Source organism: Oncorhynchus keta, chromosome 4 (assembly GCF_023373465.1).
Source record: "Oncorhynchus keta strain PuntledgeMale-10-30-2019 chromosome 4, Oket_V2, whole genome shotgun sequence".
Classification (NCBI taxonomy): domain Eukaryota; kingdom Metazoa; phylum Chordata; class Actinopteri; order Salmoniformes; family Salmonidae; genus Oncorhynchus; species Oncorhynchus keta.
The window spans coordinates 17,798,051-17,824,396 of NC_068424.1; the positions used below are offsets into that span (position 1 = coordinate 17,798,051).

General features: G+C 48.0%; 1 protein-coding gene across 1 annotated transcript; it reads left to right on the forward strand.

The window, feature by feature from the left end:
- The first annotated feature begins 824 nt into the window (after positions 1-824).
- On the forward strand, positions 825-22,532 carry LOC118370129 (YTH domain-containing family protein 3-like). The gene is made up of 5 exons (XM_052503070.1): positions 825-1,326; positions 1,839-1,863; positions 2,271-2,350; positions 3,025-4,722; positions 20,982-22,532. Exons 1-5 carry the CDS (start codon positions 1,303-1,305, stop codon positions 21,003-21,005), a joined length of 1,851 nt encoding a protein of 616 aa, XP_052359030.1. The 5' UTR covers positions 825-1,302; the 3' UTR covers positions 21,006-22,532.
- Positions 22,533-26,346: the final 3,814 nt, after the last annotated feature.

Here is a 26,346-nt window from a genome sequence, read left to right on the forward strand (position 1 = left end):
GGCGGTTGGCATCCAACTTTATGGTGCATTACCGCCACTTCAATGTTGACAGATGCATGCAATAGAGGTCCCCAATACATTAGTGTGTCTGTGTACATGAAAAGTGGTCCACAAATGGAATGTACTTAAAAAATATATATTGTAGCATGCACCCTGGGTTAATTTTCCTGTTTTAAGGACATAACTCCCAAACTCTCTGTATGTGGCAAACCTTGAGAAAGGCTATTGCACCTACCCACAATAGTCTACAATTTATAAATCAGGAAAATTCCATTTACATTCAAGGAATTGGGCGGCAGGGTAGCCTAGTGTGTTGGACTAGTAACTGAAAGGTTGCAAGTTCAAATCCCCGAGCTGACAAGGTACAAATCTGTCGTCCTGCCCCTGAAAAGGCAGTTTACCTGTTCCTAGGCTGTCATTGAAAATGATAATTTGTTCTTGACTGACTTGCGTAGTTAAATAAAGATAAAAAAATACAATAAAAAGGATGCCATTCAAGTCCATGAGAGGAGACCTGTATGTGCTGGTAGGCAAATTATTAAATGAATCCTTCCATTAATGTAATTTGCAATGAAAATGTCACACGACAGTGGTCTTTAGGCAGGGCTTCGCAGAGAGACCGTTTCAGATTATATTGAGCAGACAGGGACAGATATGCCTGAAGTGACACAGTTTGTCACATCACAGTAAACACAAAATGTATTTTAACAAGTGAAGCAAACGTATGTTGTATTGTAGAGTAAAGGGTAAATCTTCTGAGACATGTCATGTGAAATGTGACTGTCAGTCTGTAGTAACATGGCTCAGAGCGTCACAGGCGGAAGGTCATGGAGCAATAGAACGGAAGCGAGATAGATGCCGCGTTCATATGCTAGTCGGAACTAGGAAACTCGGAAATGTCCGACTTGCTATTTAGTTGAACGCGGCACGTGTATAACTACAACCAGTTAGCAAGTCGGACATTTCCAAATTACCTAGTTCTGACAAGCATGTGAACGCGGCATAATAGCCCATCCGCCATTGTGGAATAGAGTAAGGGATATTCCAATCTGGCAGTTTCAGAGTAAGTGATACATTGTAACCGAACGTCAACTAGATCGGAAACATTTAATACCACAGACAAAGTCGCGATCCTCGGCGCTCGAGAAAAGATTGTAGGGAAAGATCTGACGACTGGAGAAAAACACCGCCTCTACATACAGAGATTGGATAACCCGAGACGAGCTGAGAAAAATACCGGAGTGCAGAAGCAGGAGAAACCGTGGACAGTCGCAAACAGAAATCCGTTTCGGCTCCTGGAGGATGTCTGCAACCACAGTCGATCAGGTGCTTATTGTTGACAACCCACTGCCGTGAAATGTTTGTAGTTGCAGTTTGAGAATTGTCAACCGTTTTGTCAGCTGCTATCATTCAGTGTGGTATGCATGCCATATAACATAGGCAAAAGTATTTGATATATGATAGCTATTAGCTGCTATGTAGGCCGAACCTTGAAGTAGCCTACCGGCTGCGCAGCGATGGCAACAAGCTCCAGCCGGTTGCTGTATTCTGTACTATGCGGCACGTTTACTGGATGCCAGTGGGCGTTTGACATCCGGTCAATAATCACAAGGAAGTCGAAGGTCTATAAACTAGTCTAGGGCTGAATGTGTTTAAAATGTTTGTTTGATAAACAGCCACTGGTATAGAATCATTGTTTGTAATTCAGTAGCCTAGGCCTAGCTCACCTTGCATGAATGCTACCATCACTCTTCTCCCAATCAAACATTGACCTAATATGCTAAATCTGATGCATCTCTTTTCTCTTTTTTTTTTGCACTTGCCCATTCTGATGTCAGAGACCCAAAGGACAAGGAAATAAAGGTATTCTTGTCACCGTATTATTTTACTATTGCATGGTTGTTGTGGAGTTTGATGGCAGTCAAAATGTTGTCTGACGAAGGAAATGCTTTGTGAAAACTGTGATAACAAGCGTGTAATTAAATCACTGCTTTCATCACTCTTCCACCACATTTTGGTGACCTGGTGTCATCAGTCAAAAGTAGGTCAACTAACCAAATATACTTATACACCACTGTGCCTGTCATATTATTGGGTGTTGTTCTACCCCAACTACTTAAAGGAAATATAAGGGTTCATTATTACTTTATTATAAGGGTTCATTATTACTTTATAGATCTGTTAAACACAATGGTTTATTTTAGCCGAGATACCTTTTTGGTTATATCACATTTAAAGAATAACCTAAGAACCATTTTTTTTCTCTCCAGTACAAAACGGATCAATGCATCAGAAGGATGGAGTAAACGATGAAGACTTTGAACCTTACCTAAGCAGCCAGACAAATCAGGTGAGTGAGTGTACCCATTGTGTCCAAGCCTGTCAGCCATGCAACTTGACGTTCCACAGCATAGAGGGGATATGTGTTATTTGCGCCTTTTGAACCTGCATGAACCCTCAGAGTAGTGTCTTATAGTGATATATGAAGGTGTATAGAGTGTTAATCTAAAGTCACTGTATAGTAGTCTACGTTAAGGAGGAGCTATTGACAGATGACTGACTCATTTTGAAATGGAAAAGTATTAAAAATGACCTTTTGATAGTGGAATTATTGTTGCTTTTTATTTATTTTTTGTACTAAAAAGAACACTGGGTGGTGTTCATCATCTTGTGCCTGGGTGGACAAGCTTACTTTGTCTTATAGAATTCTAGTGAAATGTAGCCAAGAACAAACCCACCAGCACCCACGCCAATTTACTTCAACAATAAATGATTGTTGTTGTAATAATTGTCAGAGTTCACAACGGACAGATTATTAGAAAACTTTTGCTGTCTTCACTTGTTGCTCTGGGAAACATTTGATAGAGCTGGTATCTATAATTTCCACTGAAAGCCAGTCTTGCTCCTTAAGAAGAACGCTGATTTATTTCTTAGTTACGGTTTTGAAGAGAGATGGGCAAGATTTGTCTTAGCTTCTATCATTAAGGTCATCCATTAACTGACCCCTGTTCTCCCCTTCTGCAGAATAACAGCTACCCACCAATGTCCGACCCCTACATGCCCAGCTACTATGCTCCCTCCATAGGCTTCCCTTACTCCCTGGGAGAGGCGCCCTGGTCCACTGCGGGGGACCCCCCCATGCCCTACCTGACCACCTATGGACAGATGAGCAATGGCGAGCACCACTTTATCCCTGACGGGGTGTTCAGCCAGCCGGGCGCCCTGGGCAACACCCCTCCCTTCCTCAGCCAGCACGGCTTCAACTTCTTCCCTGGAAACGCAGACTATTCCACCTGGGGCACCAGTGTCTCTCAGGGCCAGTCCACACAGAGCAATGCCTATAGTAATAGTTATGGTTACACCCCTAGTTCCCTGGGGAGGGCTATAACTGACGGACAGGCAGGCTTCAGCAGTGACGCCCAGCTCAGTAAGGTCCCGGTGCTGAGCAGCATCGAGCAGGGCATGACTGGGTTAAAACTGGGAACGGACATGGGCGCCGCCGTCACCAAGACTGTCGGCTCGCCCCTCGGGGGCATGAGTAGCATGGCGGCCAATAGCATGCCACCGTTGGTTAGTTCCTCAGCCCCCAAACCCACGTCCTGGGCGGCCATCGCCAGGAAGCCGGCCAAGCCCCAGCCCAAGGTCAAGCCCAAAGCCAACATGGGGATGGGGGGCCCAACCATTCCCCCGCCGCCCATCAAGCACAACATGAACATTGGCACCTGGGACGATAAGGGCTCCCTCAACAAGCCCCCCTTAGCTCAGACCATGATGCCCCCTCAGACCATGGTGCAGCAGACCCTGATGGGCCAGCCCCTGCTGCAGAGCCCTCTGCCCCACCAACATCAGCCCCAACATCAGCCCCAACACCAGCACCAACACCAGCAGCACCACCAACCCTTTCAGCTGCAGTCGCTCCAGTCCCCCCAACACCCCCAGCAGATTCCCCCAGGCCCCCCACACCCCCACCCCCACCAGAACTTTTCCTCCCAGCCCGGCCCCCCCCAACCCATTCATCAACACCAACACTCCCAGCTCCCACCCCAGAACCGCTGGGTGGCTCCTCGGAACAGGGGCACCTTCAACCAGGGGGGGGTGGAAGGCTTTGGGATGGGTGTTGGTGGGGTCCCCCTCAGTGCCTCTCCCTGCTCCGGGGAGGTGCACCCCGTGTTAGAGAAACTGCGGGCCCTCAACAACTACAACCCCAAAGACTTTGACTGGAACCTGAAGAACGGCCGCGTGTTCATCATCAAGAGCTACTCTGAGGACGACATCCACCGCTCCATCAAGTACTCCATCTGGTGCAGCACCGAGCATGGCAACAAGCGCCTGGACGGGGCCTACCGCTCGCTGGGGGCCAAGGGACCCCTCTACCTGCTGTTCAGCGTCAATGGCAGTGGTCATTTCTGCGGCGTGGCAGAGATGCGCTCGCCTGTGGATTACAACTCCTACGCAGGCGTTTGGTCTCAGGACAAGTGGAAGGGCAAGTTTGAGGTGAAGTGGGCGTTTGTGAAGGACGTGCCCAACAACCAGTTGAGGCACATCAGGCTGGAGAACAATGACAACAAGCCCGTCACCAACTCCAGGGACACTCAGGAGGTGCCTCTGGAGAAGGCCAAGCAAGTGCTTAAAATTATCGCAACTTTCAAGCATACCACCTCAATCTTTGATGACTTTGCACATTATGAGAACCGCCAGGAGGAGGAAGAGGCCCTGCGGAGGGTGAGAGAACCGTGCTGCTAACACATAACACACACATAACACACACACACACACCCACCCCTATCGTATCAGCTGACAGCAGCAGAGTGTCTATATGAGTTTGACTGACTAGTGACCATCTGTCACACAGTGTAGTACTGGTCAGTGTCTATCATCTGAGGTCTTAGTTCATAGGCCTCTAGTCTACTCCCATTTCTACCAGTGTTATTACTCCCATGTTCCATTTCTACCAGTGTTATTACTCCCGTGTTCCATTTCTACCAGTGTTATTACTCCCGTGTTCCATTTTTACCAGTGTTATTACTCCCGTGTTCCATTTCTACCAGTGATATTACTCCTGTGTTCCATTTCTACCAGTGTTATTACTCCCGTGTTCCATTTCTATCAGTGTTATTACTCCTGTGTTCCATTTCTACCAGTGTTATTACTCCCGTGTTCCATTTCTACCAGTGTTATTACTCCCGTGTTCCATTTCTACATGGTGGTGTGTTCTACCAGTGTTATTACTCCATGGTGGTGGGTTCTACCATTGTCATTACTCCATGGTGGTGGGTTCTACCAGTGTCATTACTCCATGGTTGTGGGTTCTACCAGTGTCATTACTCCATGGAGGTGGGTTCTACCAGTGTCATTACACCATGGAGGTGGGTTCTACCAGTGTTATTACTCCATGGTGGTGGGTTCTACCAGTGTCATTACTCCATGGTAGGGGTTCTACCAGTGTCATTACTCCATGGTGGTGGGTTCTACCAGTGTTATTACTCCATGGTGGTGGGTTCTACCAGTGTCATTACTCCATGGAGGTGGGTTCTACCAGTGTTATTACTCCATGGAGGTGGGTTCTACCAGTGTTATTACTCCATAGTGGTGGGTTCTACCCGTGTTATTACTCCATAATGGTGGGTTCTACCAGTGTCATTACTCCATAGTGGTGGGTTCTACCAGTGTTATTACTCCATGGAGGTGGGTTCTACCAGTGTCATTACTCCATGGTGGTGGGTTCTACCAGTGTCATTACTCCATGGTGGTGGGTTCTACCAGTGTTATTACTCCATGGAGGTGGGTTCTACCAGTGTTATTACTCCATGGTGGTGGGTTCTACCAGTGCCATTACTCCATGGTGGTGGGTTCTACCAGTGTTATTACTCCATGGTGGTGGGTTCTACCAGTGTCATTACTCCATGGTGGTGGGTTCTACCAGTGTCATTACTCCATGGTGGTGGGTTCTACCAGTGTCATTACTCCATGGTGGTGGGTTCTACCAGTGTCATTACTCCATGGTGGTGGGTTCTACCAGTGTCATTACTCCATGGAGGTGAGGTAGGTTGATGTGTGGAATTAGCAGCCCGTCCCACAGGCCTGTCATCAGACCATCATCACTACCATCTTTGCCCACCAGTGGGTCTGCTTGGGTCCATCCAGGAAACCCTGTCTGATGAGGCAGCCATCTTGTGTGGCTGTGTGCTTCTGTGAGAGTGATCTGGAGAGTGGGACACATAGGGGTTTCCTGAAACAGGCTGCATTCCTCACATACCTCCCCTCAGACAAAGGCAGAAGTGGCTCTTATCTACCTTTGAACACCAGGCCTCTGGCAGACACAGGCTCCTCTTGCTTCATTAGCTGTTCTCTCCATCAGCCCAGCTCCACCCTGTGTGCCTAATGTGTTTCACTGGGAATTTCTGGGTTATGTTTCAACATGGTTCAACTGTTTTATATTTCAGGGTTATTCTGCAACGATTTGGAAAAAAAATAACATTATTCTCTGGTTCTTCCTTGCGCAGGCAGACACACGTTGAGCGATAAAATACATACAACATTTTTTTAGGTGGAAAACAACTAAACATGGATTGTTTTAGGGATGGACCAGTGAGGAAAACATTTAATCCTTTTATCTTAAGCACACATTCCTAAGTAAAACGAAATATGCAAATCTATTAAGAAACCCCCCACACAACCTGCTCTCTTTCTCCTTCCCCTCTCTCTCATTTTCTCATTCTCATTTTCTCTCTCTATTTGTCATTTTCTCTCTCTCTCTCTCTCTGTTCTTTTCTCTCTCTGTTCTTTTCTCTCTCTGTTATTTTCTCTCTCTCTCTCTGTTATTTTCTCTCTCTCTCTCTGTTCTTTTCTCTCTCTCTCTCTGTTCTTTTCTCTCTCTGTTCTTTTCTCTCTCTCTCTGTTCTTTTCTCTCTCTCTCTCTGTTCTTTTCTCTCTCTCTCTCTGTTCTTTTCTCTCTCTCTGTTCTTTTCTCTCTCTCTCTCTGTTCTTTTCTCTCTCTCTCTCTGTTCTTTTCTCTCTCTCTCTCTCTGTTCTTTTCTCTCTCGCTCTCTCGCTCTCTCTCTCTCTCTCTCTCTCTCGCTCTCTGTTCTTTTGTCTCTCGCTCTCCTTCCCTTTCTCTATCATACATATTTGAAGTCCAGGTTTTCAGGAGCACTGAAAACAACTTGTTAGTAGGAAGTGTGTTTTGACGGTTGCTGAGATAGCGCTGTGTAGCCTAGTGTGGGGCAGGTGAGAGGCTCTGCTGTTGTAGCCCTGACCCCTCTACATGACAACACAGGTCCTGACAGAACCCTCGCTGGCTCACTTTCCCCAGCCTGACAAGGTTAATTGACCCACATCGTTGGGCCTATCTCCTCACACTCTGAGGGCTGTCAAGTGGAGTGGTCTGTAGCATGTCATCTCCGAGGCTTGAAGCTAACAATGCTAAGTTAACTGTGGAGACTGAGACAGTATACAGGATGAACAGTATAGACCTAGATCAGTAGATTGAAATATTTGCACAGGTGTGTTTGTCAATGTTGTCTGTGGGATGTGTGTGTCAGTGTCAATATGGCAGTCCCCCAAGTTAACCCTTCAGTGCATGAGTTCAGTGGGTGGATGTGAGTGGGTGTGTGGGTGGATGTGAGTGTGTGTGTGGGTGTGTGGGTGGGTGTGTGGGTGGATGTGAGTAGGTGGGTGGGTGGATGTGAGTAGGTGGGTGGGTGGGTGGATGTGAGTAGGTGGGTGGATGAGAGGTGGATGTGAGGTGGGTGGGTGGATGTGAGTGGGTGGGTGGGTGGATGTGAGTGGGTGGGTGGGTGGATGTGTAGGTGGGTGGGTGGATGTGAGTAGGTGGGTGGATGTGAGGAGGTGGGTGGGTGGGTGAATGTTGGTGGGTGGATGTGAGGAGGTGGGTGGGTGGGTGGATGTGAGGAGGTGGGTGGGTGGGTGGATGTGAGTAGGTGGGTGGGTGGGTGGATGTGGGTGGGTGGATGTGAGGAGGTGGGTGGGTGGATGTGAGTGGGTGGGTGGATGTGAGTGGGTGGATGGGTGGATGTGGGTGGGTGGATGTGAGTAGGTGGGTGGGGTGAGTAGGTGGGTGGATGTGAGGAGGTGGGTGGGTGGGTGGGTGAATGTTGGTGGGTGGATCTGAGGAGGTGGGTGGGTGGGTGGGTGGATGTGAGGAGGTGGGTGGGTGGATGTGAGTAGGTGGGTGGATGTGGTAGGTGGGTGGGTGGATGTGAGGATGTGGGTGGGTGGATGTGAGGAGGTGGGTGGGTGGATGTGAGTGGGTGGGTGGATGTGAGTGGGTGGATGTGAGGAGGTGGGTGGGTGGATGTGGGTGGGTGGATGTGAGTAGGTGGGTGGGTGTGGGTAGGTGGGTGGATGTGAGGAGGTGGGTGGGTGGGTGAATGTTGGTGGGTGGATGTGAGGAGGTGGGTGGGTGGGTGGGTGGGTGGATGTGAGGAGGTGGGTGGGTGGATGTGAGTAGGTGGTTGGATGTGAGTAGGTGGGTGGGTGGATGTGGGTGGGTGGATGTGAGGAGGTGGGTGGGTGGATGAGTGGGTGGGTGGGTGGATGTGAGTGGGTGGATGTGAGGAGGTGGGTGGGTGGATGTGGGTGGGTGGGTGGGTGGATGTGGGTGGGTGTGAGTAGGTGGGTGGGTGGGTGGATGTGAGTAGGTGGGTGGGTGGATGTGGGTGGGTAGATGTGAGTAGGTGGGTGGATGTGAGGAGGTGGGTGGGTGGATGTGAGGAGGTGGGTGGGTGGATGTGAGGAGGTGGGTGGGTGGATGTGAGGAGGTGGGTGGGTGGATGTGGGTGGGTGGATGTGAGTAGGTGGGTGGGTGGATGTGGGTGGGTGTGAGTAGGTGGGTGGGTGTGAGTAGGTGGGTGGGTGGGTGGGTGGATGTGAGTAGGTGGGTGGGTGGATGTGGGTGGGTGGATGTGAGTAGGTGGGTGGGTGGATGTGAGTAGGTGGGTGGGTGTGAGTAGGTGGGTGGATGTGAGGAGGTGGGTGGGTGGGTGGGTGAATGTTGGTGGGTGGATGTGAGGAGGTGGGTGGGTGGGTGGGTGGATGTGAGGAGGTGGGTGGGTGGATGTGAGTAGGTGGGTGGATGTGAGTAGGTGGGTGGGTGGATGTGAGGTGGGTGGGTGGATGTGAGGAGGTGGGTGGGTGGATGTGAGTGGGTGGGTGGATGTGAGTGGGTGGATGTGAGGAGGTGGGTGGGTGGATGTGGGTGGGTGGATGTGAGTAGGTGGGTGGGTGTGAGTAGGTGGGTGGATGTGAGGAGGTGGGTGGGTGGGTGAATGTTGGTGGGTGGATGTGAGGAGGTGGGTGGGTGGGTGGGTGGGTGGATGTGAGGAGGTGGGTGGGTGGATGAGTAGGTGGTTGGATGTGAGTAGGTGGGTGGGTGGATGTGGGTGGGTGGATGTGAGTGAGTGGGTGGGTGGATGTGAGTGGGTGGGTGGGTGGGAGTGGGTGGATGTGAGGAGGTGGGTGGGTGGGTGGATGTGGGTGGGTGGGTGGGTGGGTGGATGTGGGTGGGTGTGAGTAGGTGGGTGGGTGGGTGGATGTGAGTAGGTGGGTGGGTGGATGTGGGTGGGTAGATGTGAGTAGGTGGGTGGATGTGAGGAGGTGGGTGGGTGGATGTGAGGAGGTGGGTGGGTGGATGTGAGTGGGTGGGTGGATGTGAGGAGGTGGGTGGGTGGATGTGGGTGGGTGGATGTGAGTAGGTGGGTGGGTGGATGTGGGTGGGTGTGAGTAGGTGGGTGGGTGTGAGTAGGTGGGTGGGTGGGTGGATGTGAGTAGGTGGGTGGGTGGATGTGGGTGGGTGGATGTGAGTAGGTGGGTGGGTGGATGTGGGTGGGTGGATGTTAGGGATGGGCATTCTAGAAATTGAGACTGTTGGAGAACTCGCATGACATTTTTCCGATTTACACGACTGAAAGAAAAAATGTGTACATTTATCTATATGCCAACAGATCGCACCACTGACTAATTAATCATAACCATTACAGATAACATCCTAATTGTTAAATTGCCCCATATGTATGTGTGTGTGTGTGTGTGTGTGTGTGTGTGTGTGTGTGTGTGTGTGTGTGTGTGTGTGTGTGTGTGTTCAGTCAATAAAAAAGCCATTTAAAATTCCTTTTTATTGAAGCCTTAATATCAACTGGTTATATTATATTGTGGAACACAATCTTCATAAAGTAACCTCAGCAGTGGCTCCTGCTTGTAGAAGCCTATGGCTGTGCAATGACAGCCTTGTTTTGTTATTTTAGCAGACAAGACACTCTTATTTCTCCAGCCCTTATAACAGTCAAGTCTGATGAAAAATACACTCTTTGTCTTTATCAAACTAATGTTTTTGCCTATTTTCAGAGTGGAACCTGTCTATATCTAGGGTGGGTTATAGCCTAGGCTAACCAATTCTAAATTGCACTAGCAGTTCACAAAGTATCTTAAGTGGAAAGCAGATGGGACGCAATGAATCCAAAACTGCAGCGCGTTGTTGGAACATATTTTTCTACTTTAATCAACCAGTCCGTTTCGAATTTGCGATTGAACTGTCATCATTTGACAAAGAATATAGCTTGTGTGTCCCATCGGTTAGATGTGTTTTTATAGGCATTTCATTTCTGTCGGCCTAACGGGAGGGAGCGGTCGGAATGCAATTGAGTGAATGAGACACTGAGGGGAAATGGAATTTAGGGAGAACAGCTGTGTGCACTGTGTTATTTATGTCATGTTTTGTTGTGCCCCGCAAATGTACAAATGGAACACGAGAGTAAAGGCTAATAAACATAGTCTCCATGACAACATTTCACTTGCCCATTCGGGCAGCCACAAAGCACATTCCACCAAATAATTGTATAGCACAAAAAAAAGGCATCTCTGTTTAAAGACCGAGCTTTGACATCTGTTCAAGAACTTGTACTCATGTCCATCTCTAGTGGATGTGAGTGGGTGGACGTGAGTGGGTGGCCTTAGGTGGACACAGACATGCTGTGGAGGCCTTTGTTTCCCCAGCCACCCAGACCAGGTCAGCCTCCAGCCCCAGACAGTGGCCTCTCTATTTTGATGGAGTTACATTGGAGGCCCAGGTCTTCCCCTGCTGTGCCTACTAACACTGACCACTGCGTGCGTGTGAGCAAAGGAGGGAGAGAAATACACTGCAGCTAGGCCCGTATTTGTGTATGTCAGTAAATGAATGGTTGTGGGAGTAAACTGACAGGCCTGCATTTCTTATGGCTCCATGGAGTCAATAAAGCACAAACAACCAGCACAACCAGAGATATGATCAGCAGGGGTGTATTCGCGGAAGGAGAGGGGAGTGTGTGTGTGTTGGGGGTGGTATGGGAAAGGTTTGGGTTAAATAACATGTTGGTCGAGTACACATATTTTGCAGATTGTTATCGCAGGTGCAGCGAAATTGTTTTCTAGCTCCAACAGTGCAGTAATACTGAACAATACAAAACAAATCCACAAAATAAAAATGGAATTATGAAATATCAGAATGAGCGATGTCAGATGTGTATGGGGTGTTTAGACAGTATATGAATAGAAAAGCTGTGTACAGCAGTAGTTATATATAGGATGAACCTTGATTAGAATACGGTATACTGTATACACAGGAAGCTCAATTTGGTGAGTTCAAATACCTTTTTTTTTTCAGGGTTACAAACCAAAATCGGTTTTATTTTCGATATACAGACATTTAATTTAGTTTATTCTGCTTGTTCTTTGGAATGTTCTAAATAGATGAACAATTCCACATTGAATACTGCATGATGATGAATTATAGCCACAGCATCTGTTTGCTGAGTAGGCAAAGCGTGAGCACCAAGCCTCATGCAACGGAAACATGTCAGATAAAGCAATTTCAAAGATTTGGCTGTTTTTAATCTTTTCTATGCTGTAATAAAGGCTTTTAAAAAATGGTTTCATTAGAACAGACTGGTATTACTTACGTATTTAGTGTTGATTACACTGTTCCAAACAGGCAGAAAAATAATATTGTAATCTAACTGCACTGGTTTGTCACACACAAAATGCACGCAGCTCTCGCTCTTTATACCCTCCATTTTCTTCATCAAGTCAAATTTCTTTCACAGATCTGACTTCCTCTTTCCCTCCTGAGCAACCAGTAAACATTTTCCCGTTTCAAGTTTCTTTTTCATGTCCCCCTTTACATCCGTGCTACTGTGTTGGGAGTTTGTTATAACTCATTTATTGATGTGATTATGACAGACTATAGGTCAGGCCTTATTGGTCACATGCATGCGATGCTTACATGTTTCACGTAAAGAGAGCAAGAGTTGAGTGAATAGGGAATGTTTTTCCTGAGGAAATTAGAGATTTTGGTAACAGAACTTTTCAGTCAGAAACAAGAAACTAAATGGCTGAAACGATTTGCAGCTTCAGCACAGACAGCACAATAAACACTGTGCTGTGGTACCTTTTCGCGGCATTAGGCACATCAAATCAAATTTATTTATATAGCCCTTCGTACATCAGCTGATATCTCAAAGTGCTGTACAGAAACCCAGCCTAAAACCCCAAACAGCAAGCAATGCAGGTGTAGAAGCACGGTGGCTAGGAAAAACTCCCTAGAAAGGCCAAAACCTAGGAAGAAACCTAGAGAGGATCCAGGCTATGTGGGGTGGCCAGTCCTCTTCTGGCTGTGCCGGGTGGAGATTATAACAGAACATGGCCAAGATGTTCAAATGTTCATAAATGTCCAGCATGGTCGAATAATAACAAGGCAGAACAGTTGAAACTGGAGCAGCAGCACAGTCAGGTGGACCGGGGACAGCAAGGAGTCATCATGTCAGGTAGTCCTGGGGCACGGTCCTAGGGCTCAGGTCAGTTGAAACTGGAGCAGCAGCATGGCCAGGTGGACTGGGGACAGCAAGGAGTCATCATGTCAGGTAGTCCTGGGGCATGGTCCTAGGGCTCAGGTCAGTTGAAACTGGAGCAGCAGCAAGGAGTCGTCATGTCAGGTAGTCCTGGGGCATGGTCCTAGGGCTCAGGTCCTCCGAGAGAGAGAAAGAAAGAAGGAGAGAATTAGAGAACGCACACTTAGATTCACACAGGACACCGAATAGGACAGGAGAAGTACTCCAGATATAACAAACTGACCCTAGCCCCCCGACACAAACTACTGCAGCATAAATACTGGAGGCTGAGACAGGAGGGGACAGGAGACACTGTCCGAGGATGGGGCCACATGATGTCTCGCCCTCCTCCCTATCACACAGACACTCAGTGTAAACATTTTTTACAAAGTGACCATCGGGCTCTTTCTTGAGTCATTTGTGTCTTAATTATTTCATCAAACAGTGTGCTAAAAGCATCAGACAAGCACAGTGCATATGTACAGTCATGGCCAAAAGTTTTGAGAATGACCCAAATATACATTTTCACAAATTCTGCTGCCTCAGTTTGTATGAAGGGCAATTTGCATATACTCCAGAATGTAATGTCGAGTGATCAGATGAATTGCAATGAATTCCAAAACACATTTCCACTGCATTTCAGCCCTGTCACAAAAGGACCAGCTGACATCATCTCAGTGATTCTCTCGTTAACACAGGTGTGAGTGTTGACGAGGACAAGGCTGGAGATCACTCTGTCATGCTGATTGAGTTCGAATAACCGACTGGAAGCTTCAAAAGGAGGGTGGTGCTTGGAATCATTGTTCTTGCTCTGCCATTGTTGCCTGCAAAGAAACATGTGCCGTCGTCATTACTTTGCACAAAAAGGGCTTCACGGGCAAGGATATTGCTGCCAGTAAGATTGCACCTAAATCAAACATTTATTGAATCATCAAGAACTTCAAGGAGAGCAGTTCAATTGTTGTGAAGAAGGCTTCAGGGCGCCCAAGAAAGTCCAGCAAGCGCCAGGACGTCTCCTAAAGTTGATTCAGCTGCGGGATCGGGGCACCAACAGTACAGAGCTTGCTCAGGTGTGAGTGCATCTGCACACACAGTGAGGCAAAGACTTTTGGAGGATGGCCTGGTGTCAAGAAGGGCAGCAAAGAAGCCACTTCTCTCCAGGAAAAACATCAGGGACAGACTGATATTCTGCAAAAGGTACAGGGATTGGACCGCTGAGGACTGGGGTAAAGTCATTTTCTCTAATGAATCCCCTTTCCGATTGTTTGGGGCATCTGGAAAAAAGCTTGTCCGGAGAAGACAAGGTGAGCGCTACCATCAGTCCTGTGTCATGCCAACAGTAAAGCATCCTGAGACCATTCATGTGTGGGGTTGCTTCTCAGCAAAGGGAGTGGGCTCACTCACAATTTTGCCTAAGAACACAGCCATGAATAAAGAATGGTACCAACACATCCTCCGAGAACAACTTCTCCCAACCATCCAGGAACAGTTTGGTGATGAACAATGATTTTACAGCATGATGGAGCACCTTGCCATAAGGCAAAAGTGATAACTAAGTGGGTCTGGGAACAAAACATCAATATTTTGGGTCCATGGCCAGGAAACTCCCCAGACCTTAATCCCATTGAGAACTTGTGGTCAAACCTCAAGAGGCGGGTGGACAAACAAAACCCCACAAACTCCAAGCATTGATTGTGCAAGAATGGGCTGCCATCAGTCAGGATGTGGCCCAGAAGTTAATTGACAGCATGCTAGGGAGGATTGCAGAGGTCTTGAAAAAGAAGGGTAAACACTGCAAATATTGATTCTTTGCATCAACTTCATGTAATTGTCAATAAAAGCCTTTGACACTTATGAAATGCTTGTAATTATACTTCAGTATTCCATAGTAACATCTGACAAAAATATCTAAAGACACTGTGTCACGCCTTGGTCTTAGTATTTTGTGTTTTCTTTAATTATTTGGTCAGGCCAAGGTGTGACATGGGTTTATGTTGTTGTATTTCGTATTGGGGTTTTTGTATTATTGGGATTGCGGCTGAGTAGGGGTGTTGTATGGGCTTGGCTGCCTGAGGCGGTTCTCAATCAGAGTCAGGTGATTCTCGTTGTCTCTGATTGGCAACCGTATTTAGGTGGCCTGGTTTCGCTTTGTATTTCGTGGGTGATTGTTCCTGTCTCTGTGTAGTTTCACCAGATAGGCTGTAATTAGGTTTCTCGTTCCGTTTGTTGTTTTGTATTTTGTATCGTTATTTCTTGTGTCACTTTTTCTATTAAAGTCATGAGTAACCACTACGCTGCATTTCGGTCCGACTCTCTTTCCACAAACGAAGAACGCCGTTACACACTGAAGCAATAAACTTTGTGGAAATTAATATTTGTGTCATTCTCAAAACGTTTGATTTTATTCCAACACATGTCTCTATATGGAAATATAAATTTAAACATTTGACCAATTGATTGGTCGAGAGAACAGGAAGACTCTCGGTCGACCAATAATTATTTTAGTCAGGGACAGCCCTAAAGCGCTTCACCCTATCCACTGTGGCTTCGTCGACATTATCTGCTGAAGTCCACGATCAGCTCCTTTTGTTTTCTTGACGTTGAGGGAGAGGTTATTTTCTTGCCACCACTCTGCTAGGGCTCTCACCAACTCCCTATAGGCTGTCTTGTCATTTTTGGTAATCGGGCCTATCACTGTTGTATTGTCAGCAAACTTGATGATTTAGTTGGAGACGTGCGTGGCCACACAGTCATGAGTGAACAGGAAGTACAGGAGGGGGCTGAGCACGCACCCTTGTGGGGCCCCTGTGTTGAGGATCAGCGTAGTGGAAGTGTTTTTTCCTACCTTCTCCACCCGGGGATGGCCCGTCAGGAAGTCCAGGATCCAGTTGCAGAGGGAAGTGTTTCGCCCCAGGTCTCTGAGCTTAGTGATGAGCTTGGAGGGTTCTATGGTGTTGAATACTGAGCTGTAGTCAATAAACAGCATTTGTTTATTATTATTATTATATTATTTGTCCAGTTGGAATAGGGCAGTGTGCAGTGCAATGGTGATTGTGTCATCAGTGGATTTGTTGCGGTGATATGCTAACTGAAGTTGGTCTAGGGCGGCGAGTAAGGTGGAAGTGATATGATTCTTAAGTAGCCTCTCAAAGCACTTCATGATGACAGAAGTGAGTGCTACGATAGTAATTTAGTTCAGTTACCTTTGCTTTCCTGGATACAGGAACAATGATGGACATCTTGAAGCAAGTGGGGACAACAAATCAAATCAAATGTATTTATATAGCCCTTCGTACATCAGCTGATATCTCAAAGTGCTGTACAGAAACCCAGCCTAAAACCCCAAACAGCAAGCAATGCAGGTGTAGAAGCACGGTGGCTAGGAAAAACTCCCTAGAAAGGCCAAAACCTAGGAAGAAACCTAGAGAGGAACCAGGCTATGTGGGGTGGCCAGTCCTCTTCTGGCTGTGCCGGGTGGAGATTATAACAGAACATGGCCAAGATGTTCAAATGTTCATAAATGACCAGCATGGTCGTATAATAATAAGGCAGAACAGTTGAAACTGGAGCAGCAGCACGGTCAGGTGGACTGGGAACAGCAAGGAGTTATCATGTCAGGTAGTCCTGGGGCATGGCCCTAGGGCTCAGGTCAGTTGAAACTGGAGAACAGACGGGTATAGGGAGAGCTTGAATATGTCTGTATACACTCCAGCCAGCTGGTCTGCCCATGCTCTCAGCCCTAGTCGTCATCAGCTGGTCTGCCCATGCTCTAAGAACCTAGTCGTCATCAGCTGGTCTGCCCATGCTCTCAGCCCTAGTCGTCATCAGCTGGTCTGCCCATGCTCTAAGAACCTAGTCGTCATCAGCTGGTCTGCCCATGCTCTCAGCCCTAGTCGTCATCAGCTGGTCTGCCCATGCTCTCAGCCCTAGTCGTCATCAGCTGGTCTGCCCATGCTCTAAGCCCTAGTCGTCATCAGCTGGTCTGCCCATGCTCTAAGCCCTAGTCGTCATCAGCTGGTCTGCCCATGCTCTCAGCCCTAGTCGTCATCAGCTGGTCTGCCCATGCTCTCAGCCCTAGTCGTCATCAGCTGGTCTGCCCATGCTCTCAGCCCTAGTCGTCATCAGCTGGTCTGCCCATGCTCTCAGCCCTAGTCGTCATCAGCTGGTCTGCCCATGCTCTCAGCCCTAGTCGTCATCAGCTGGTCTGCCCATGCTCTCAGCCCTAGTCGTCATCAGCTGGTCTGCCCATGCTCTAAGCCCTAGTCGTCATCAGCTGGTCTGCCCATGCTCTCAGCCCTAGTCGTCATCAGCTGGTCTGCCCATGCTCTCAGCCCTAGTCGTCATCAGCTGGTCTGCCCATGCTCTCAGCCCTAGTCGTCATCAGCTGGTCTGCCCATGCTCTAAGAACCTAGTCGTCATCAGCTGGTCTGCCCATGCTCTCAGCCCTAGTCGTCATCAGCTGGTCTGCCCATGCTCTAAGCCCTAGTCATCATCAGCTGGTCTGCCCATGCTCTCAGCCCTAGTCGTCATCAGCTGGTCTGCCCATGCTCTAAGAACCTAGTCGTCATCAGCTGGTCTGCCCATGCTCTCAGCCCTAGTCGTCATCAGCTGGTCTGCCCATGCTCTAAGAACCTAGTCGTCATCAGCTGGTCTACCCATGCTCTCAGCCCTAGTCGTCATCAGCTGGTCTGCCCATGCTCTAAGCCCTAGTCGTCATCAGCTGGTCTGCCCATGCTCTCAGCCCTAGTCGTCATCAGCTGGTCTGCCCATGCTCTCAGCCCTAGTCGTCATCAGCTGGTCTGCCCATGCTCTCAGCCCTAGTCGTCATCAGCTGGTCTGCCCATGCTCTAAGCCCTAGTCGTCATCAGCTGGTCTGCCCATGCTCTCAGCCCTAGTCGTCATCAGCTGGTCTGCCCATGCTCTCAGCCCTAGTCGTCATCAGCTGGTCTGCCCATGCTCTCAGCCCTAGTCGTCATCAGCTGGTCTACCCATGCTCTCCGCCCTAGTCGTCATCAGCTGGTCTGCCCATGCTCTCAGCCCTAGTCGTCATCAGCTGGTCTGCCCATGCTCTCAGCCCTAGTCGTCATCAGCTGGTCTGCCCATGCTCTCAGCCCTAGTCGTCATCAGCTGGTCTGCCCATGCTCTAAGCCCTAGTCGTCATCAGCTGGTCTGCCCATGCTCTCAGCCCTAGTCGTCATCAGCTGGTCTGCCCATGCTCTAAGCCCTAGTCGTCATCAGCTGGTCTGCCCATGCTCTAAGCCCTAGTCGTCATCAGCTGGTCTGCCCATGCTCTAAGCCCTAGTCGTCATCAGCTGGTCTGCCCATGCTCTAAGCCCTAGTCGTCATCAGCTGGTCTGCCCATGCTCTCCACCCTAGTCGTCATCAGCTGGTCTGCCCATGCTCTCAGCCCTAGTCGTCATCAGCTGGTCTGCCCATGCTCTCAGCCCTAGTCGTCATCAGCTGGTCTGCCCATGCTCTCAGCCCTAGTCGTCATCAGCTGGTCTGCCCATGCTCTAAGCCCTAGTCGTCATCAGCTGGTCTGCCCATGCTCTCAGCCCTAGTCGTCATCAGCTGGTCTACCCATGCTCTCAGCCCTAGTCGTCATCAGCTGGTCTGCCCATGCTCTCAGCCTAGTCGTCATCAGCTGGTCTACCCATGCTCTCCGCCCTAGTCGTCATCAGCTGGTCTGCCCATGCTCTCAGCCCTAGTCGTCATCAGCTGGTCTGCCCATGCTCTCAGCCCTAGTCGTCATCAGCTGGTCTGCCCATGCTCTAAGCCCTAGTCGTTATCAGCTGGTCTGCCCATGCTCTAAGCCCTAGTCGTCATCAGCTGGTCTACCCATGCTCTCAGCCCTAGTCGTCATCAGCTGGTCTACCCATGCTCTCAGCCCTAGTCGTCATCAGCTGGTCTGCCCATGCTCTCAGCCCTAGTCGTCATCAGCTGGTCTACCCATGCTCTCCGCCCTAGTCGTCATCAGCTGGTCTGCCCATGCTCTAAGCCCTAGTCGTCATCAGCTGGTCTGCCCATGCTCTCAGCCCTAGTCGTCATCAGCTGGTCTACCCATGCTCTCAGCCCTAGTCGTCATCAGCTGGTCTACCCATGCTCTCAGCCCTAGTCGTCATCAGCTGGTCTGCCCATGCTCTCAGCCCTAGTCGTCATCAGCTGGTCTACCCATGCTCTCCGCCCTAGTCGTCATCAGCTGGTCTGCCCATGCTCTAAGCCCTAGTCGTCATCAGCTGGTCTGCCCATGCTCTCAGCCCTAGTCGTCATCAGCTGGTCTGCCCATGCTCTAAGCCCTAGTCGTTATCAGCTGGTCTGCCCATGCTCTAAGCCCTAGTCGTCATCAGCTGGTCTGCCCATGCTCTAAGCCCTAGTCGTCATCAGCTGGTCTGCCCATGCTCTCCACCCTAGTCGTCATCAGCTGGTCTGCCCATGCTCTCAGCCCTAGTCGTCATCAGCTGGTCTGCCCATGCTCTCCGCCCTAGTCGTCATCAGCTGGTCTGCCCATGCTCTCAGCCCTAGTCGTCATCAGCTGGTCTGCCCATGCTCTCAGCCCTAGTCGTCATCAGCTGGTCTGCCCATGCTCTCAGCCCTAGTCGTCATCAGCTGGTCTACCCATGCTCTCAGCCCTAGTCGTCATCAGCTGGTCTGCCCATGCTCTCAGCCCTAGTCGTCATCAGCTGGTCTACCCATGCTCTCCGCCCTAGTCGTCATCAGCTGGTCTGCCCATGCTCTCAGCCCTAGTCGTCATCAGCTGGTCTGCCCATGCTCTCAGCCCTAGTCGTCATCAGCTGGTCTGCCCATGCTCTCAGCCCTAGTCGTCATCAGCTGGTCTGCCCATGCTCTAAGCCCTAGTCGTCATCAGCTGGTCTGCCCATGCTCTCCGCCCTAGTCGTCATCAGCTGGTCTGCCCATGCTCTAAGCCCTAGTCGTCATCAGCTGGTCTGCCCATGCTCTCAGCCCTAGTCGTCATCAGCTGGTCTGCCCATGCTCTAAGCCCTAGTCGTCATCAGCTGGTCTGCCCATGCTCTAAGCCCTAGTCGTCATCAGCTGGTCTGCCCATGCTCTCAGCCCTAGTCGTCATCAGCTGGTCTGCCCATGCTCTAAGCCCTAGTCGTCATCAGCTGGTCTGCCCATGCTCTCAGCCCTAGTCGTCATCAGCTGGTCTACCCATGCTCTCCGCCCTAGTCGTCATCAGCTGGTCTGCCCATGCTCTAAGCCCTAGTCGTCATCAGCTGGTCTGCCCATGCTCTAAGCCCTAGTCGTCATCAGCTGGTCTGCCCATGCTCTCAGCCCTAGTCGTCATCAGCTGGTCTACCCATGCTCTCAGCCCTAGTCGTCATCAGCTGGTCTACCCATGCTCTCCGCCCTAGTCGTCATCAGCTGGTCTGCCCATGCTCTAAGCCCTAGTCGTCATCAGCTGGTCTGCCCATGCTCTAAGCCCTAGTCGTCATCAGCTGGTCTGCCCATGCTCTCAGCCCTAGTCGTCATCAGCTGGTCTGCCCATGCTCTCAGCCCTAGTCGTCATCAGCTGGTCTGCCCATGCTCTCAGCCCTAGTCGTCATCAGCTGGTCTGCCCATGCTCTAAGCCCTAGTCGTCATCAGCTGGTCTGCCCATGCTCTCAGCCCTAGTCGTCATCAGCTGGTCTGCCCATGCTCTCAGCCCTAGTCGTCATCAGCTGGTCTGCCCATGCTCTCAGCCCTAGTCGTCATCAGCTGGTGAAAATCAGTCACCCGTCATCATTAACAGTTAAGGGAACACTCAGCCATTATGAGGATTACAGTTACAGAAACTAGCCTTTGAAAGAAAGGAGAGTTTGAATCGTCACTCAGAGTTCCACAAGCAAGAACTCATCTTGGTAGAACTCTTCAGTTGACACCACTGTGTGACATACACAAATGTTGAAGTGAAGTGCATGTGTTCCTTGGGGATTTGGACCTTAGATGTTTAACTTGCAATGTCTTGCATCACTGAGCTTTTATCACATAATACTAATTTCCCTGAGGATGTTTTCTAACAGCATTCCATGTGTTCTTTTCCCCCTCCCACTTAAGCATCCTCTAATTTGGTTTATTTTCCCCTCTCTCTCTTTCTTTCCTCAGGAGCGGAATAGAAATCCACAGTAACCATACAGAGATCTTCCTGCTAGAAGGCAAACACTAATGACATAGGACCTTAAATAATTAGCCTAACCACACGGAAACTAAGGGTTTTGCCATCTTTTCTGCTGAAGACAACAACAACAAGACGACGACGTCGTATCTCGTGACGTGAACACGACGACGGACTCGCCTGTATCAGTTCTCTGGTGATGTACCCCAGTGTTTCTGTCTGGGGGAAAAAGGAAAGAACATTACTCACTTTAAACTCTTCTAAAACAGCCTCTACCAATACCCTGAACTCTCTAATAACTCTCTTAAAGCACTTTCAGTCCTTCTAAAACAGCCTCTACCAATACCCTGAACTCTCTAATAACTCTCTTAAAGCACTTTCAGTCCTTCTAAAACAGCCTCTACCAATACCCTGAACTCTCTAATAACTCTCTTAAAGCACTTTCAGTCCTTCTAAAACAGCCTCTACCAATACCCTGAACTCTCTAATAACTCTTAAAGCACTTTCTCTCTGGACTTCTGTTTGTTATAACTAACTGACTAACCAGTGTAGTTGCTTTTTCTGAATCTTTCACCAGATTATTTGTCGTTTTTTTGTTAAGTTTTTAATACCTCCCAAATTTTGGGGAAGACAAATGTAGTTCCCCTCCTCCCATGAACTTCTGCACCTTCAGACAACATTAAAACAGGTATCATGTGTAACACAATCATTTACTTGAATCTGACCTCGGCTTGTGATTGATTGACAGGTGAGAGAAATGACAGGACACACCCAAAATAATGCCAATCATTAGACGAACCCGGCCCTTACTCCCGCCCCTTTATTTCTGCATCTGTTTCTGTGTATCAAACGATGAGATGGATGATGTAGTGAGCTGGGTGAACGGCAGTTAATGCACATGTTTGTTTAATTTCTCATGATTATTATGTAACTCTGAAGTGCATTTGTCTGAGGAGAAATCTGCTCTGCGGTAACAGTCGCCTTGGTAGCTGTCGCCTTGGTAGCTGTCGGTAACTTGTCTTTTATTCTGTTGTTAATGTACTGTACCGTACCTCAGGCTAAAGCTGGGGCCTGTTCAGGAGGCTTCAACGTTACACAACATTCAGATAGCAAATGCATTGTGTAGAGTAGATAGGATTCTCTGTTATGTTGGGAATCAGGGAATCTTGTCTGTTTCCATCTGCAATGTTGGGTAATGTTTCACCTCACTGAGCAGGCCCCAGGCTCTCTGTCTCTGAAAAACTCTATAACGCTTTTGGGATGACCCTCCTCCCCTGGCGTTCCTGGCTCCAGGTAGAAGTTACCATTAACCACAGATCTGGGATCAGATACTTTACCCCACACCCTAACCTAAACCATGAGGGGGATGAAAGATATATCTGATCATAGATCAGTGGTTAGGAGTGACTTCAGCCTGCTGCCCATTTGCTGCTTGGTGTAACAGAGGGGTTTCCTGAAAGCTGAACATCACCAAGGAAGTGAGCATTTTCTCCTCAAGGTGTCTTGCTAGCGAAAATAAACATTACCCATGTTTAGTGAAACAAATGCTTCTGAGTTGTTACTTCCCGGGAATTGAACATAAAATAACATTGTGCTTGGAGCTCTGCTGAATGGGTACACACTGGAAGTTAGACCTGAGACACAGTTGAGACTCACCTTCTCTTGTTCAAAGCTGACCCCAAATCAAGTGAAATGCATGAAGGGTTACAACACTAGTACCCACTGTGTCATCCATTTGTTGTTTCTGCACATGATCCTATAATATAACAGCTTTTAGTGCTATCTGGTATCCTTGGGATGTCCCTAGCCTAAATCCTTAACCCTTAACCGTAGCCATTTTACATTTCAACTTCAATGGGGCAACGTCAGAGTTGCACGTCCCAACGATCCACTTTTCCCAGCTTTTAACTTTCACTAATATAAAATGCCCACAATTGACACGTTATAAGCTGTGTCCCAATAGCATGGCTTCTTCCACTCTCCTTCATCATGTCTGATACTGCAGGCGAAACGACTTGACGTCTTTATTCGCTGTTCTTGAATTTGACTAATTATATTTCAAAAGCAAGTCCTTGCGGATCAGTATAGTCCTGAATGTCAAGAGAAGTGCAGTATTTTAGTCTATGAGGACATACTTTAGCTATGACTATGCTAGATAACAGCCCTCCTATCCTACTTAAAGCCATGATCTGCTCTGTGTGTCTGTCTGATGACATCTGTAAGTAATAGACTGTAATTACACACCAAGGCATTTCCTGTTTCTGCTCTATAAAGGCTCTTTTCCATTGATGCCCATGTTTTCTGTTGTGTTGGACATTGGGAGGGAGAATGCAACTTTTGATAGTTGAATTAACATTCAGCCATGAACCATTTCTTCCTGTCTACCCTGTGGTTTGACCTATAGGCCTACTGTACCAATGTCTCCTTTAGTTGCTACTCTATTGCAGGGGTGGGCAACTAGATACAGCCATGGGCCGAATGGGCGGGGGGGACGGAAAAATAATTATAATGATTTGAAAATAACAATAATTTCATACCTTGATTACATTGAGACACGATTACGTCATTTTTATGTATTTATTTGTGGGAATACTTGGGAACAGACTTCCTAAATTAAACTCATTTTTAGCTGAATTCCTGGTGATTTTACCATTTCATTTTTTTTTTAATGAAAATAAATATACTAAAAACTTTTGGGGGCCCAAAAAAAATCAGTTGCGGGCCAGCCGCCAGGTTGCCAGCCCCTACTCTATTGCATTCTCTAATACAAAGTGCCAAAATAAATAACCTTTCAGTTATTTACAGAAGTAAGGAAGTATAATTTATTTCAAACTGCATCATACTAACTCCGTTTTCAGTATCGTAAAAGCCACTCGATGGACTATACCAGGGGTACTCAGCTCTTACACGGCCTTTTCTGTTATACCTGATAATTAATTGTACATACCTGGTGACCCTGGTCTAAATAAGTCCTTGAAGGGAACAATGCAACTGGCTTTGATGCCCAGAGTTCTGGCTTTGAGGTCCAGAGTTGAGTTTGAAGGGACGATACAGTTCCTGAGGTACATGCGTATTGTATTTTAGTATATGTCCACTAGATGGTGCCATTGTATAATTTGCAACTTGGACCCATGGACTGCAGTGTGTAGTGGTCCTATTTGATGTAATGCTGTGTGTTTAATGTCCTGTGATTTGTCTCCCTTGTATAAAAGGCACAATAGCACCTCGTTACCCAACAGCTCCTCCAAACCCTCCACATGCAATTATACACAGCTCACAGACACTTGTTGTGCAAACTGCACCTTCGTCTGAGCAATTAATGCCGGCTTGCCAAGGATGTCCTTTACACACAGAGAGAGAGAGAGCGAGAGAGGGGGAAAGAGAGAGAACCCTCTTTGTGTGCGACAAAGAGTTGTAATTATATTGGAGGAGGCTCTGGATTGGGACTCTCCTCTCTGTCCTCCTCTGCCTGTTCATTTGTACATCCATCAGGCTTTCTGCAGACAGCCTCTGAAAGGACCCGCACACTCTCTCCCTGCATTCCTCTGTGAGGGAAACCAAAGCAGGCCACTAATAATTGTAGAATAGAATAGCAGAACGCTTAACACAATTACTGGGTGCTCGCTGCACGTGGCAGTGTTGTTGAGATGCATAAAGGGCCGAATATGCTAATGGAGGTTTCGTTCAAAGGTTGAATTAGCTTGCGGCAGATCTAACAATAGAGAGCATGACCTCTGACCTCTACTCTATTAGCTCAGCTAATACCCGATGATGATGTTGTGGAGGCTTTTGTATTGTGATGTGGATTACCTTATTGTATTTGTGGAGCTTATGCAGCTATTATACAGTAGTTGTGTATATTTGACTCAAATTGGTTGTGTTCATTAGTCTGTTGTGTTGCCAATGAACTCGTCAAAACAGCTCCAAAGGGATGCCTTTAACAAGCCCCAAAATGTCATTTTCAGAGCAGAAATCCTGTAGCGTAGGGATTAGATGAGATGAGAGGAAAGGAGACTTGTCTCCTGGATTCCTCTGATTCCTTTGAAGTTTCAGCTGCATTGAAGACTTGTCAAGACATGGCTGGGGGCGAGGTTAGGTCACGCCTCTGCTCTGCACCACTGACATTTCTCTCCTCTCTGTGTTGAATGTTTCCACACTCTCGGCCCCGGCACGTCTGGTCTCTCCTACAAGCCCAACCTTGACATGAGGCGTATTGATGACCATGCTCAGTGACATTTAGTGATCTTAGGGTGACAACCTGACATTATTTCAAAGAATGTTTTTGTTTGTCAGTTCAGAGCTGTTGGAATCTGGGGGTCAAAGGGTGCCCTAGGGTGTTGGGAAACCCAATACCAACGGAGAGCTCGGTTTGTTGTTTTGAAAGTCTCAAAAGTGTTATTTTCAAAAAGTTTGGTTACTGGATACCTTTTGAATTTGGATCTTGCAACGTGGTTAGCATCAGTTGCTGGGTATGCTGCTATCTGTCCAGGGATCCTGCCAACCAAAAGTGTGATGAGATGCTTGGCGTAGCAGGTAGCCTAGCTGCTATCAAACTAGCAATGTCTCCTGAAAGCTTGAACACAGCCCATGATGTGGTTTGCCCTTGTGGCTGAGACTGCGGATTGTCCCGGACTTGTGGCTGTCTAAAACCCTGCTGTTTGTTGCTGTGTCTACCTGCTCTGCAACCTGCCGTCTGGAACTGCGTGGAGTACCAGTGTTAGCCTACGTTGCTACCATGACATCAAAGCCGGTGGGGAGTAACAGAGAGGACAGTATTTCTCTATCACAGGTGAAGGATCTTTTAAAACGAACAAAAGGGTTTTACAAGCATTTGTTACAAAACCAGGAAAATAGCTTCAAGAGCTTTGTCCAAATACTGATGGACTAACTAACAAAAGAAAGTTTTCAAGATATGTAACTTTCAAAATGCATCCCTGTATGATGCATTTTGAAAGTTACATATCTTGAAAACTTGGCAGCTGACAAGCAAAACCTATTGGTACTATTTCAACAATGGTCTAATTAAAGAAAATACTTAGATAGTTTTGGGGTGTAATTTTCATTAAAGAACAGTTTGCTGTTCTTCCAAGGAGAGGTGGATGTCCTGAAAGAGGCTTGCAGCAATATGACAAGCCCGCATGAGATGTCATCAGCAGTGTCAGTGAATCATTATTAACAAAGACTGGGAAACCTGACTATGTAGAGGGACAATCCAGGAGCAATAACATTGTTGTGGATGGCATATCAGACTCTTTACATGATAACTGGGCTGAGGTTGTGGAGAAAGTAAGAGAAATGATTACTGAAACGCTGCAGATGGAGAGTGCCCACACGTCTGGAAAACCTGTAACCAGC

What these genes read in the sequence shown, in the direction of transcription:
- LOC118370129 (XM_052503070.1), top strand. Translation starts at nt 1,303, where the DNA reads ATGTCTGCAACCACAGTCGATCAG. An exon ending in CTGCAACCACAGTCGATCAG is followed by an intron (nt 1,327 to 1,838) that starts GTGCTTATTGTT and finishes TTCTGATGTCAG; the next exon opens with AGACCCAAAGGACAAGGAAA. An exon ending in AGGAAGAGGCCCTGCGGAGG is followed by an intron (nt 4,723 to 20,981) that starts GTGAGAGAACCG and finishes TTCTTTCCTCAG; the next exon opens with GAGCGGAATAGAAATCCACA.